The sequence below is a fragment of the Eretmochelys imbricata genome, chromosome 1 (assembly GCF_965152235.1).
Source record: "Eretmochelys imbricata isolate rEreImb1 chromosome 1, rEreImb1.hap1, whole genome shotgun sequence".
Taxonomy (NCBI): domain Eukaryota; kingdom Metazoa; phylum Chordata; order Testudines; family Cheloniidae; genus Eretmochelys; species Eretmochelys imbricata.
The window spans coordinates 59,802,986-59,816,344 of record NC_135572.1 but is presented as its reverse complement, the minus strand read 5'-3'; the positions used below and the strand labels follow the sequence as shown (position 1 = coordinate 59,816,344).

Below are 13,359 nucleotides of genomic sequence, written 5' to 3'. Positions count from 1 at the left end.
AATGTTCTCACTTCAACACTACTAGCACAACTCTTAGTAGGTTTCACACATATGTAGATTAGTGCTTCCTAAACCAAAACTAGCAAAGGTAATACATTTATTTTTGTCCAAAACCGTAAGGTTGATTTTAGAAGTACAAGGAAGTGCCACATGAAAATAATGGTTCTTTTGGGTGGACTACGGAAGTCCTTGACTTATGCTACATCAAGCCCACATTTCTTCCAAAGCCTATCAACAGTGTTCCTTCAGTTAGCATGAGTACTGTGCCTATTCCCAAGGACAGCTTCCAGTGCTACCTCCGTGGCACTCCAAATTTTGCTGATTCAGAAGCTGAGATTTAGACCTCTGATTCCTTGTGCCACTCTAGACTGACTAAGTACTTCTGTTGCCAACAAAGAAAATAGGAAGTTTCTGGTGAACAGTAAGAATGACCCACTGTGCTGTGTGATTATGAGAGGGAACCAAGCTCCCTTATACTATGGGCACTGACTGGCTAAAGCTAGATGCCCATTAGTAGACTGTTTTAACACAAGCAGCCCAAGCTTGCACCAACTCCCAGCAGTGCACAGCCATAGACTCATTACTAAAAAAGGTTTACAACCAAACTAGAAGACAGGTTTCAGAGTAACAGCCGTGTTAGTCTGTATTTGCAAAAAGAAAAGGAGTCCTTGTGGCACCTTAGAGACTAACCAATTTATTTGAGCATGAGCTTTCGTGAGCTACAGCTCACTTCATCAGATGCATACCGTGGAAACTGCAGCAGACTTTATATATACACAGAGAATATGAAACAATACCTCCTCCCACCCCACTGTCCTGCTGGTAATAGCTTATCTAAAGTGAGCAACAGGTTAGGCCATTTCCAGCACAAATCCAGGTTTTCTCACCTGGATTTGTGCTGGAAATGGCCTAACCTGTTGCTCACTTTAGATAAGCTATTACCAGCAGGACAGTGGGGTGGGAGGAGGTATTGTTTCATATTCTCTGTGTATATATAAAGTCTGCTGCAGTTTCCACGGTATGCATCTGATGAAGTGAGCTGTAGCTCACGAAAGCTCATGCTCAAATAAATTGGTTAGTCTCTAAGGTGCCACAAGGACTCCTTTTCTTTTAACCAAACTAGAAGTTACTATGCCCTCAAACATAACATGGTACGACTAGCCATCTCACTAAATATGCTGGAACTCAGAGCCATCTTCCTCTGTTTTCAGAAGGGTTACTTTGCGAGACATGGTAGTGAGGGCATTTCACAGCGGGGCCATTGGTCTCATCTAAAGCATAGCTGTAATCCACAAACTACACAGAAGTATCCCCTTAGTCAAGGTATGTTCTTTGTGAATCCTCTAGCTGCGTCTGTTAACTCTTTTGATAAAGTCTTTACTTCTGTTCAGCGCCACAGAGCCAATGCAAAGGAGTCTATTCTCCTTCATGCATCTACACAATTTTCAGTTAAACTCAGCTTACAAAATCTTTGTTACAGGCAAGGATGTACAATGCTTAGAGAACCAGCTTGATTTTTCAGAGCACAAATTGGATTAACAGCATCTCCCATTACAAATTAATCTTTGGATTTGTAAGAGTAAAAGTTTGATGTGGAGGCTATTGTGAAAGAATAAGTTACAGTAGATAATAAGGGAAAGATTAACTGTACGTAAAGTACTGAAACTAGTACTACATGTATTCATGTATTTAATCTTTGCTGTTTTCAATCTCGATGCCCCCTTGGAGAAAAATCTTCTGATACTGTCAGCTATCTTAGGTGGCCTGTTTTAAGTGGCCAGGAAAGGAAAGGTATAATTAATTAAGTCTCCTTCCTCTAGGTACCAGGGGTTTAATTCCATAAAGATATCAAATAATTGGACAGTCCATCACACACAAAAATCCACCCTCAAACCGCAGAGGGAGAGAACTGGCTGAGATTTTGACAAAGTGCCAGACCAAGAGTGCATTAAGATCATCAGGACTAAGGATCACAAAAGGAAATAGTCTGGCTACAATTTTCTTCAAAACTCTACAGACCAGCACTTGACGAACCATCTAGTAAACTGCTTCGTCAGAATATTTATGCTGCTTGCCACCAGTGCTCAAGGCACATGCAGGGTTTAAGGAGTGTACATGGACTGGGACAGGGGTTAGCAAGAAGCTGTGCTTCAGCCCTTGAAGTACTTACAAGCACAGCAGAAGACTGAAACAAACCCTGGAAAAGCAAAATACTGAAGAGTTTGTTAAACCACTGCTCTCACATTTCATAGGATTTCAGTCCTATTGAGAACAACTAGCATTTACAAACTCAGGGCAAAGTCCTTGGCTTTCTGGATGTGGGAGGGACGGGGCATTGTCACTAACTTCCCTGGAAGCAGGATTGGGCCCTCACCACTAAACTTTTCAAATATTAGTGTTGCTAAAAATTTCATACCACACAGTTAGCCTGAATGCTAGGCTAGGTAAGGAGAAAAAGGCTGAATACGGAGGTTAACTACGTAAGACAAATATTTAAGAAAATTTGTTTACCTGGCTCTCCTCTCCTGGTTGTGGGAGTTTCTGGTTTCTTGAAATTGCCAAAATTTCAATCAGTTCCCTGAAATGAAATTTGCATTTTTAAACAATATTCTAAACTACTGTTTAGAAATTAGGTCAGATTGTCCCCAATGAGTTTCAAAAGTATACTAGTGACACTGTATTTTTATTAGGATTGTTGATTAATTGCAGTTAACTCAGGCAATTAACTCAAAAAAATGAATCACGATTAAAAAAATGAAGCGCGATTAATCGTACTTTTAATCTCACTGTTAATACCAGTTGAATACCAATTGAAATGTATTAAATATTTGTGGATGAAACATTTTCAAATATATTGATCTGAATTACAACACAGAATACAAAGTGTACAGTGCTCACTTTATATTATTATTTTAATACAAATATTTGCATTGTAAAAATGATAAATAGTATTTTTCAGTTCACCTCATACAAGTACTGAAGTGCAATCTCTTTATCGTGAAAGTGGAGCAGTTTAACAACAGGCTGAGCAAGTGCAGAATGACTGTTGAGTGTGCTTTTGGGCATTTAAAGGCCCACTGGTGCTGCCTATATGGGAGGCTGGACCTGGCTGATGAAAATATTCCTATGCTTATAGCCGCGTGCTATATGCTGGACTGCTGAGGCTCAGTGCCTGGAGGCTGAATTTGAACAGCCAGAGACCAGGGCTATTAAAGGGGCACAGTGCAGGGCCATAAGGATCAGGGATGCCTTGAGGCAGCAGTTTGAAGCTGAAAGCCACTAATATTTGTTGCTATGCTCGGGAGTGCAGTGCTTGTAATGCTATGCGGTGATGGTGATTGGTGCAGACGATGCACAGTGAAGGTTTAAGAAAATTACCTATTGCTTTGCAGGGTTCTGTTTGCTTTCAATAAATGGAACAAACATTGCTTTCAAACCAAAACAATTCTTTTATTAAAGAACAACAACAGGCGGAGAGAGACAAACAAAAAAAAACACATCAGCACAGGGGTGTGTGTGGGAGGAGGTGGAGTCCCGGGACAGTTAAAAATTTGTGTATGTACAGGTATCATATGCAACCTTGTCCTCTGGAATACAGTGCAGCAGCTACTGTACTTCAGCAGGGCTAAACTGCAGAGGGACGGGTGTTGAGTGCTGTGGGTACTGGGAGTCTGCAGGGCTGGACTGTGACGGGGCAGGAGTGGAATGCAGTGGGTACAGACTGAAGCCAGGAGGTTGATAAGAGTGTGTTGGCGGTGTCTGGGGGGTGCATGGGAGAGTTTTGCGACAGCGGCTGCAGGGGTGGGCGGGCGCAGAGCTGCTCAGTTCGAAGAGCTAATATCGCCTGGAGCGTGTCTGCTTGGTGCTCCATAACCTTTAAGAGCTGCCTTGTGGCTTCGTTCTGGCGCGCCGCATTCTCCTTTCGGTCCCTCTTCTCGCTGCCCCACCACTCCTTCAATTCTTGTTTTTCGGCTGCGGAGTGCATCATGACATCACGCAGAAAGTCCTCTTTAGTTCTTCGTGGCCGCTTTCTAATTCTGCGCAGCCATTCAGCCGGCAACAACAAAGAGGGAGGCTGGGCTCCCAAGGTCATATCTGTGAAGCCAAAATGCAACATTTTACAGACGCAGAACTGTCTGCAACACACAGACCACCGATTCAGTGATTTAAAACACAGCCACTATTCACATAAATGTCACTAACTGGCAAGTACACATGAGCCACAAGATCCCCAAAATGGTGAGTAACCGCAGGGGGGAGGAGAAATCAGTGTTCCAGGACCGTACTGTACACTGGACACATGGCTCTTGGGGAGAGCCAGAACTGTATGGGGGGGCCTTATAATCATTACTGTCCCCATATTTTCACTGGCTTTGTTCATTATGGAATATATCTTGCTACTGAGGGTGAGCAGGGAATCAAGGAAGAGTCTTCTCCAAGACTGTGGCTTCTGCCCTGGCCCTTATGCAGCTCGCCTGTGTGCAGCAATGGTCCCCCTCCCCCACACCCAGTGATGGCACAGTGGCGCAGGAAAGTTACCTTTAATGGGTCAAGAAACAAAGCAGCTCTGCCAAAGAACCTGCGACAGCAGATTGCCTAGTATCTCCATGAGATTGTCGTGGAGATCTCTGAGGCAGATTCCTGTGAAGTGAGGGAGTCAATCGACACCCTGTTCCACCACCCACACTAGGCATGTGGTGGTATGTGCATCATACAGACACAAGCCTGCTTTCTGCAACCCTCCTGCCCCCAACAACTCACTTCAGCAATTCCCAAAATCAAAGCCATTTATCAGGGGCCTCCTCTCCTGTTGCACTTTGCCAAGCTCCAACAGCTGTGACTAGCCTCCTCCGGGGTAGAGAAGAGCTCCTGGCTGCATGCATCTCTGACCTCCAAGTCATCCTCTGCCTCTGGGTCCCCCTCCCCATCCAAGATTTCCTCCTCCTGGCTCTGTCCATTCTTGACTGGCACGCAAGCCACAGAAGCATCCACAGTGGCCTTCACAGTGGAGGTAGGGTCACCACTGAGTATCACGTCCAGCTCTTTGTAGAACCGGCAGCTCGTGGGCACAGCCCCGGAGCGATGGTTTGTCTCCCGTGCCTTGTGGTAGGTGTTCCGCAGCTCCTTCACTTTGATTCTGCACTGCAGTGTGTCCCGGTCATGGCCCCTTTCTGTCATGCATTGTGAATCTGTCTGTAGGTATCATAATTTCTATGGCTGGAGCACAGCTGGGACTGGACAGCTTCCTCTTCACAAATGCTGATGAGGTCCAGCAGCTCGGCATTGCTCCAAATGGGGGATCGCCTGGTCCGTGGAGCAGGCATGGTCACCTGGTAAGATGCGCTGAGACCACTGCACGCGTCACTGAGCATACAGGAAGGGGATCTTCAAAATTCCCAAGGAATTTAAGGGGTGGGGCTCACAGTTGGTCACCTGAGGGCAGGACAGTAGAGTTCAAACCGATGACCAGAGAGGCGAGAACAGGCATTGTGAGACACCTCCCGGAGGCCAACTGCAGCACTGTAATTGACCAGGGTGTATACAATGGAACTGCGGCGCTGTAGCCCCAGCACAGAAAGCTCTACGCCTCTCATTGGGGTGGTTTTTTATAGTGCTACAACTGCGCAGTTTCGGCGCAGTAAGTGGCTTGGCAGTGTGTACATCTCAGGAATTACAGCGCAGAAAGCTGCTTTACTGCGCAGAAACTTGCCAGCGTAGACAAGGCCTAAGTCTCCCAATCCAGACAGACCCCTTTCCAACCAAATCAGCTCTTCCATTACTGAGTATTAAACACTGACAGTGGAATTCTATAAGAAAATGTTGCAAGATCTGTGACGTTGTCACGTGGAGGGATTTTTTTTTGTTTTTGGTTTATTTTGGCTCTCATCTTATATTTCAATATGAGACTTCACTGCAAGACAAAGATGACCATTTAACTTCTCTTCCTTCACTGCTCCTGTTCCAAGTTTCATAGAAACCCAACACGAATCGTGCAAGTCATAGGAGTTCGGCTCTTTTAACCAGGCAGCCACATGAATAATTTTATAAAGCATAGCAGTATGTGTGTGTGTGTATCTACATCTATATATAAATAAAATACTATCTCAAATTCAAAATTTGTACTCATTCCTATGGTACATCTTTTCAAAGAGAAAAATCAGAAAAGACCAACATTGAGCAACTTTGAAGTTGGATGGTAGCTGGATGTTTCTGGTAAAATAATCAGCAGCATGTTTAACAATGTTTGTATTTAAGGTGAAGTCCATGTTTACTGGCTCTCTATTTTCATATCAAAGGTGCTCAGTCTGCGACTACCACTTCTACACACTCAACCTAAATTCAGGGTCAAACTGAGTGCGAGAAGAAAGGAACCCAGGTTCTGTCAGTCAAATCTGTGCAATCCCATTTTCTTCAATGAATTTACACAAGTGTGTTGATGGAACCTTTTAAGAGCTTTCTGGGTAACCCTGAAAGGAGGCCAACTTCTATATTATTTATACATCCTACCTCCAAAGGATTTGCATAGGGTAAGTCAACACAGAACTTGGCAATAAAGTTTTTCTTACACAAACTGTACCAAAACCAAAAGGGTCAATCAACTGAACAAAAAATTGACCCTCATCTTCTCTCAGATCCATGTAGAAAGTCTGTCAGTCTATTCTGTGAATAAATCCCTGGAATGAATGTTGTCACCTTTACTTAACAAAAAGAAATGTGCAAGATGAACTGGTAACATTACATTTCCAGTAAAAAAAAAAAAAAAAGACTCTAGAGACCGACTCTCCTGATTATTTGAATTGAATTAAAAAAATCAGAAATCAGCTTATTTATAAAACTAAAGGATACATTCAAAGAACTAGTAGCTCTGAATTGCTGAAAGAACAAACATATTTTATGCTTCAGCCCCTCACACTGCAGCAGATCAATGGTCGTATATAAAAGGCAGGTAGGACAGACTCAGAAAGGCTGAGTAACTAGTTGGATGGCATACTAGCAGGAGATGTTATAGGTCCATGTCTCACTAAATGGAAGATGAATCCTTATTTGCAAGTGTTTTTTAACTCCAAGCCACGTTACAAGGTGTAATAACTCCATCTGTTACAAGGTGGCAGAGAAGTGTCCTAATCTGATTTTATGCTACTTGGAGAGATGGAAGCCTTTCAAAAAATACATTAAGAGGCACATATGAATTCACTAAAATTAAATTAAATTAAATTTAAAAAAAAAAAGGTTAATAGAAGGAAAATAAAGAACACCAGGGTACCCAAAATCATGGCACAAGAGAGAAGAATCCTATTACCAATTTGTTAAAAAGCTCAGTGACGATGACAACATATTAAGGAGAAACAAACATTCTTGGTGTTCCTGGAAAAAGGACAGAGGAGCAGTTTCTAAATGTCACTAACAAAACCTGCTGAACAGAGATAATGGGAGAGATATTTTAAAGATTCCGAGCTTCTAGAGGAAAGCTTAAGTGACTTCTCTATTTGCATGGATAAATACTTGTCATCACATGTGAAATGCTACCTTCATTGGGCCAAGCAAGAACTATATATAAAATGATGAGTCAGATAAATCCAGATGCTAAAAATTTTACATTTAGATTTGAAATCAACACAATACACAACACCTGAAGCTCCTTATGAAGAATATGCAGACATATCAAATTTGGGTACTAACAGAAATCCTGCAGGACACAGAGATAGGCCAGAGACAGTCCAATGTCCAGACAAACCAGAAGCAGGACCTCAAGAGATGTGAGCAATAAAGCTATACTGACAAGTGGTGGTAGGCTCAAAAACAGAGAAGCAAGGGGAGTAATAAGACCAGAAAAAGTACCATATGCAATGATTCTCGCACTAGCGCTACCCTTAATTTTACACCAAATAGGGAACTGCAAGAAAGAATTACAGCTGTACAATCCTATAGGAACAGAACTATAAATGACCAACTGAGGAGAGTAAGCAAGAGAGTACTTTAAGATTAAAATCCATTCAAAACTATTCACCATTACAGAGGCAGGACAGTACCATTTCTGAAGGCCATAGCCAAAAATGGAATTACAACAGACCTATTGAAGGACCGGGGGAAAAACAAGGCATGAGCTCATATCTCAGCTTTCTTCAGAGAAGAGATGAACAAACAGCAACCAGGCTCCAAAATTTTCAAATTTGTCATCTTAAAGAACAACTGTGGAAGAGAAGGAATCAAATAGACTCCGTACTATTGTTAGTAGTGAACAAGCTTAAACTGAGAAGAAATAATAGACTGGGGCAGTATTTCTAGTACAACTAGTTCTAAACTAATAGTGACAGATAATATCAGTCCTTCCGAAAGTAATGGGAGCTCTTCAGTTAACAATTTCATGTTCAGATACACATTTATTTCAAAACCATTTAGTAACACTTCTTGAGCTTTCAGCGGGTTTAGTGAACCCATGTCAGTCACTCTAAGGGTATGTCTACAATGCCCACATTACAGCGCAACAGCGCTGTGATGTGGGCAGCGTAGACACGCTTTATCGCCGGGGGAGAGCTCTCCCAGCAATAAAAAAAACCCCCTAACAAGCAGTGGTAGCTTTATACTGGCGCGTTTCAGTGCGAAAACTTTTGTCGCTCAGGGGGCGTTTTTTCACACTCCTGAACGACTACAGTTTTAGCATTACAAGTGGCAGTGTAGACACAGCCTAAGTCTATTCTTCAGCAGATCACTGAGTGAGATTTTCGAGAGACACACAATTCTATTTGGAAATGATCTGGGGCTGCAGCTCACACTTATGAGATGTCAATTCAGATGTAAATAACTTGCACACAGTTAATGTTAGCAGTGAACTAACTGAACCCTCAATTAGCAATAGGTAGGATGAAAATGTCAGCAATGAAACAAAGAAAGAAAGAACCCAATCTTTCATCAACAGTAACAGAAATTGCAAGAGTTGGTTTGACACTCGGTACCTCAAAATAGCACCCTGGAATCCCCATATTCACCACTGTGATATGATTATATGTTTTGTACAATGCATGGCTTTTTGAGGTATCATGTAAAAAGTCTTGATCTGTTGAACATTAATATCCTGTTGAATTGTATGTTCTATCATTGTATGTGAAGTTATGAACTATTGCTATATGCTTGTTATTGAAGTATGTGGTAAGCTGAAAACGCTCACAGCTAACCTTTCAGTGGCAACAAAGGAGCAATTAACACTGACAAGACAGATTCGCATGCGGCCAGCCAGATGTGTTGATGGCCCATCAAGAAGAATCCACTCTCTCAGAGAGGAGTACACAATCGGGGATACCTAACCCCCACAGCACAGTAAGGATCTTTCTAGCACAGGGGGAGGCAAACTTTTTGGTCTGAGGGCCACATCTGGGTATAGAAATTGTATGGCGGGCCATGAATGCTCACAAAATTGGGGGTTGGGGTGCGGGAGGGGGTGAGGACTCTGGGGTGAGGCCAGAAATGAGGAGTTCAGGGGGTGGGAGGGAGCTCTAGACTGGGGTAGGGGTTGGGTGTGGGGGGGAAGGGGGAGGCTCCAGCTGGGGGTGCGGGCTCTGGGGTAGAGCTGGGGATGAGGGGTTTGGGGTGCAGGAGGGTGCTCCGGGCTGAGACAGAGGGGTTCGGACGCCAGAAGTGGGATCAGGGCTGGGACAGAGGGTTGGGGTGCAGACTCCAGGTAACACTTACTGGAAGCAGCGGCATGTCCCCGCTCTGGCTCCCACACAGAGGCACAGCCAGGCGGCTCTGTGCGCTGCCCCGTCGGCAGGCACCGCCTCTGCAGCTCCCATTGGCCACAGTTCCTGGCCAATGGGAGCCGTGGGGGGCGGCGCTGGGGGGGGGGGGGGCTGCATGTGGAGCCCTTTGGCCCTGGCTGCCCTATGCATAGGAGCTGGGGGGACGGGCAGACAAGCCACTACTTCCGGGAGCCACGCAGAAAGCCCCCGACCCTGCTCCCCGGCAGGAGCTCGAGGGATGGATTAAATGATCTGACAGGCCGGATATGGCCTGTGGGCCGTAGTTTGCCCACCCCTGTTCTAGCACCTGGTGAGAAAGTATAAATGAGGGTCAATGACATCACCATTTGGCCTTTCTCCACCCCCATCTCAACACCTGGAAGATCATTTAGAAGACAAAAACTTTGAACTGAGGAGATTGGTCCCAGGCTGAGAAGCAAATTCAGGCTGTGTATTAAGAACTGTAACTGCCTAGAACATCCAGTGGGATGAGAAAAGCTGTTTAATTCAAATCTCGCTTAGTCTGTTAAAAGTCAGAATTTAGATTGTGATTCTATTTTTATTTCTTATGTAACCAACATTGACCTCTGTGCCTAACACTGAAAATCTATCTTTCTGTAGGTAATAAACATATTTTAATGTTTTATCCTTATCAGTGACTTGTCTAAAGTGCTTGGGGGAATCTGCTCAGATTACAAAGGCTGGTGCATGTCCACTATTCTTTGACGAAGAGGCTAATTAATTAATCAGAAGGTCTTGAGCAGTGTAAAATGGAACATCACTGCGGGTTGGGGAGATTTGCTGATGTCTCTCTCTGTATAATTCATGAGTGGCTTATAGACCATTCATGCAGTTTAGCTGGGTGTGTTCCTGCATGTTGTTGGCTCAGTGATCACAGCTTGTCACTAGCATGCTATTGTAAGAGACAGTCCAGAGAGGAGAATTAAGAGGGCACAGCAGTCCCAGACTGTATCCCGGGGGTATGTCACAGTCAGTTTTCAGATATACAAATTTTGACTAGAAATGTAATGTTGCCAGTTCTCCACCTTGCATGTTTCTTTTTGTTAAACAAAACTGACAACATTCATTCAGAGAATTTAACCACAGAACTGACAATCTTTCTACATGGATCTACGGGAAAACAGAAGTCAAGAAAGCAGTAATGTGTAGTATTTGCATCAATGCATATGAACCAGGGCTCAGACTAAAGCAGTTACCTTGCACATGAGCATTTCACATTCATTGTATCAATCACTGGCTGATTTAAAACGCCATTTTGCCTATTTGTCATTAACCTGAATTTGAATTTCCACACAGTTTCCAACAGATAAATATTAGCTCTATTCAGATTCTGTCTTTGTATTGTTTTAAAGAATCATTGTGCCCTAGTGATAAACAAACAAGATGAATCATAATTTGGATAGTATTTTTTTAAAAAGCAACTTAAATTTAGTTTACATTTTTAAAAGAGTGTGAATAATTACTCTGTAATTACATCTTTACAGAACCTAATCATTATCTGATCTTGGTAGGAATAATTTTAAACGTTTCGTATAACTTTTTCATAAAAGTAATGAGGGAATAGTTAAAGTTAAGCAGACTGGCAATTTCTGTATAATAATTTCATGTAGACTCTGATCCTACAATCTGATCCATGTTGGCAGACCCTTATTCCCATAAAGTGTGCAACTGTCGGCATGGGTTTCACATGGCTGCTAGGATGTGCCCAGAGTAATCACAGATTGCAGCATGGAGGCCTTGTTACTTCAAATAAATGTATGCAGGAAGTGAAAAAGTTCAGAATGTTTGTCTTGATTAAAAAAAAAGTGTCTCCCACTTGAGATGTTTGCTAAATTATTTTGAAACAATTATCTCAGGTCAAATTTTGCCCAAAATTTAGGTTTTGTAAAAGCAAGCATTTATAGAACCAGAGGCCAAATTAAATGATTAAATACAAAATGGAAAGCATAATTTTATACAAGGACATTCCCTGTAACACTTGCAACCCAAATATTGTGGCAGAACATGATAATCTGAAAAAGAAACTGAAACTGACTAAAAACAAAAGTGAAACTGACTAAAAACATTTTCATACCCCTAGCAACTGAGAAAAATACAAAGGTTAAACCATCCACCTAAATAGGAAAATACATTAGGTTACCAACTTACTTTGAGGCGGCAATCTATAGAAAGCCCCTGCTTCTCTGGAAGGAAAGAGACTAAATCAAAGGACACTACTTGCAACCCTTTAGCAACAGCAAACTTTCAATTAATAATTAATGTCTCAAGAAGTGGGGAAAATTTCTGTGGCATGGAAGAGGGATGAGGATAGAACAAAAATAAAGAACACCAAGAGTATGTGGGCTTGTTAATGGAGGAAAGAGCTGCTGAGGGTTTGTTTCAAATTGTACTTCATTAGGTACATTAGGGAGACAGCAGAATCTACACAGACCAATTAATGTGCACACTACCCCAACGAATAGACAAGTCACAGAAAGGCAATACAGAAAATAAGGTGCAGTTGTATTGTGAACACTAAAATAAAACAAAAAAAGGCTTTGGACAAGGATCAATAAAACAGACAAGATATTTTAAAAAAATGTTTGTTCTATCCCTTCCTCTCAGTCTTTAGCGGTCTACATATTGTCTGAAAGAATGAGGAGTACTTGTGGCACCTTAGAGACTAACAAATTTATTAGAGCATAAGCTTTCGTCGGCTAAAACCCACTTCATAAGATGCATGCAGACTGATAAAGTGAGCTTTAGCCCACGAAAGCTTATGCTCAAATAAATTCGTTAGTCTCTAAGGCGCCACAAGTACTCCTCATTCTTTCTGCTGATAGGGACTAACACGGTTACCACTCTGAAACCTGTCTACATGTTGTCTATATATTGTAAGTGCTACAGACCAAAGAAATGTCTTATATGTCTGTAAAGTGTCTAACATACTTTGGAGTATTATATGAGCAACACACGTTTAAAAAATTCATTTTTAATTATCTATCTTACTAGTCATTCGGGTAATAACACGTCTTTATTACAATTTTTTTCCCCCACGAGTCCTGCTTTATCGTTTGTTTTCATACAGACGGTCACGGGACACTGACCTGATTCGATGTAGACCTGACAGAGAATTCTGCACCTTAGTTTTACACGGAGCAAAGAGATTTGAAAAAACCCAACATTTCAAGACCATGCCGGGGAAAGGGATTTCAGTTACTCGCACCCTTTCTCTGGCTAGCTCTGTGGGGCAGGGCCCCCCGCCCTCGGGACAGAGCCCCCCATCCCTGGGGCACGTCCGGCCCGGGGGACAGGGGCTCCCCCGACCCTGTCCCCGGGGCTACCTCCACCTGCACAGGGGCCTCTCGGCGTTGCCCCGCCATACAGGAACCGCCGGCTCCTCCGCGCGGCGGCGGCGGCGCGACTCAGGCCGTAACGAGCCCGGCCGGGCTGGGGCTCCCGGGGGCCGGCGCACGCGGGTACCTGGCCAGCAGCTCCAGATCCTCCAGCGCCGCCAGCAGCCTGTCCCGCGTGCTGCTGCGCTCCCCGCCCGCCGCCATCGCCGCGCCCGAGCAGCCCCCGCCGCGGCCGGCAGCAGCGAGAGGGCAGCAGGCCCCCGCACCGA

The 13,359-nt window shown here is 43.5% G+C and overlaps 2 protein-coding genes across 2 annotated transcripts in view; one reads left to right on the top strand and one right to left on the bottom strand.

The window, feature by feature from the left end:
* Positions 1-2,518, top strand: part of NUDT15 (nudix hydrolase 15) — a 17,227-nt gene extending 14,709 nt beyond the window's left edge. The window contains exon 4 of the transcript XR_013345471.1: positions 1,821-2,518. The gene's annotated coding sequence lies outside the window, so the exon portion shown is untranslated. The remainder of the gene's footprint in view (positions 1-1,820) is intronic.
* MED4 (mediator complex subunit 4) overlaps positions 1-13,359 on the bottom strand; it is a 20,937-nt gene extending 7,578 nt beyond the window's left edge. The window contains exons 1-2 of the mRNA XM_077811444.1: positions 13,218-13,359; positions 2,512-2,578 (exon numbers count right to left, since the gene is read on the bottom strand). Of these exons, the coding sequence (XP_077667570.1) occupies positions 2,512-2,578; positions 13,218-13,294 (144 nt within the window). The 5' untranslated portion in view covers positions 13,295-13,359. The remainder of the gene's footprint in view (positions 1-2,511; positions 2,579-13,217) is intronic.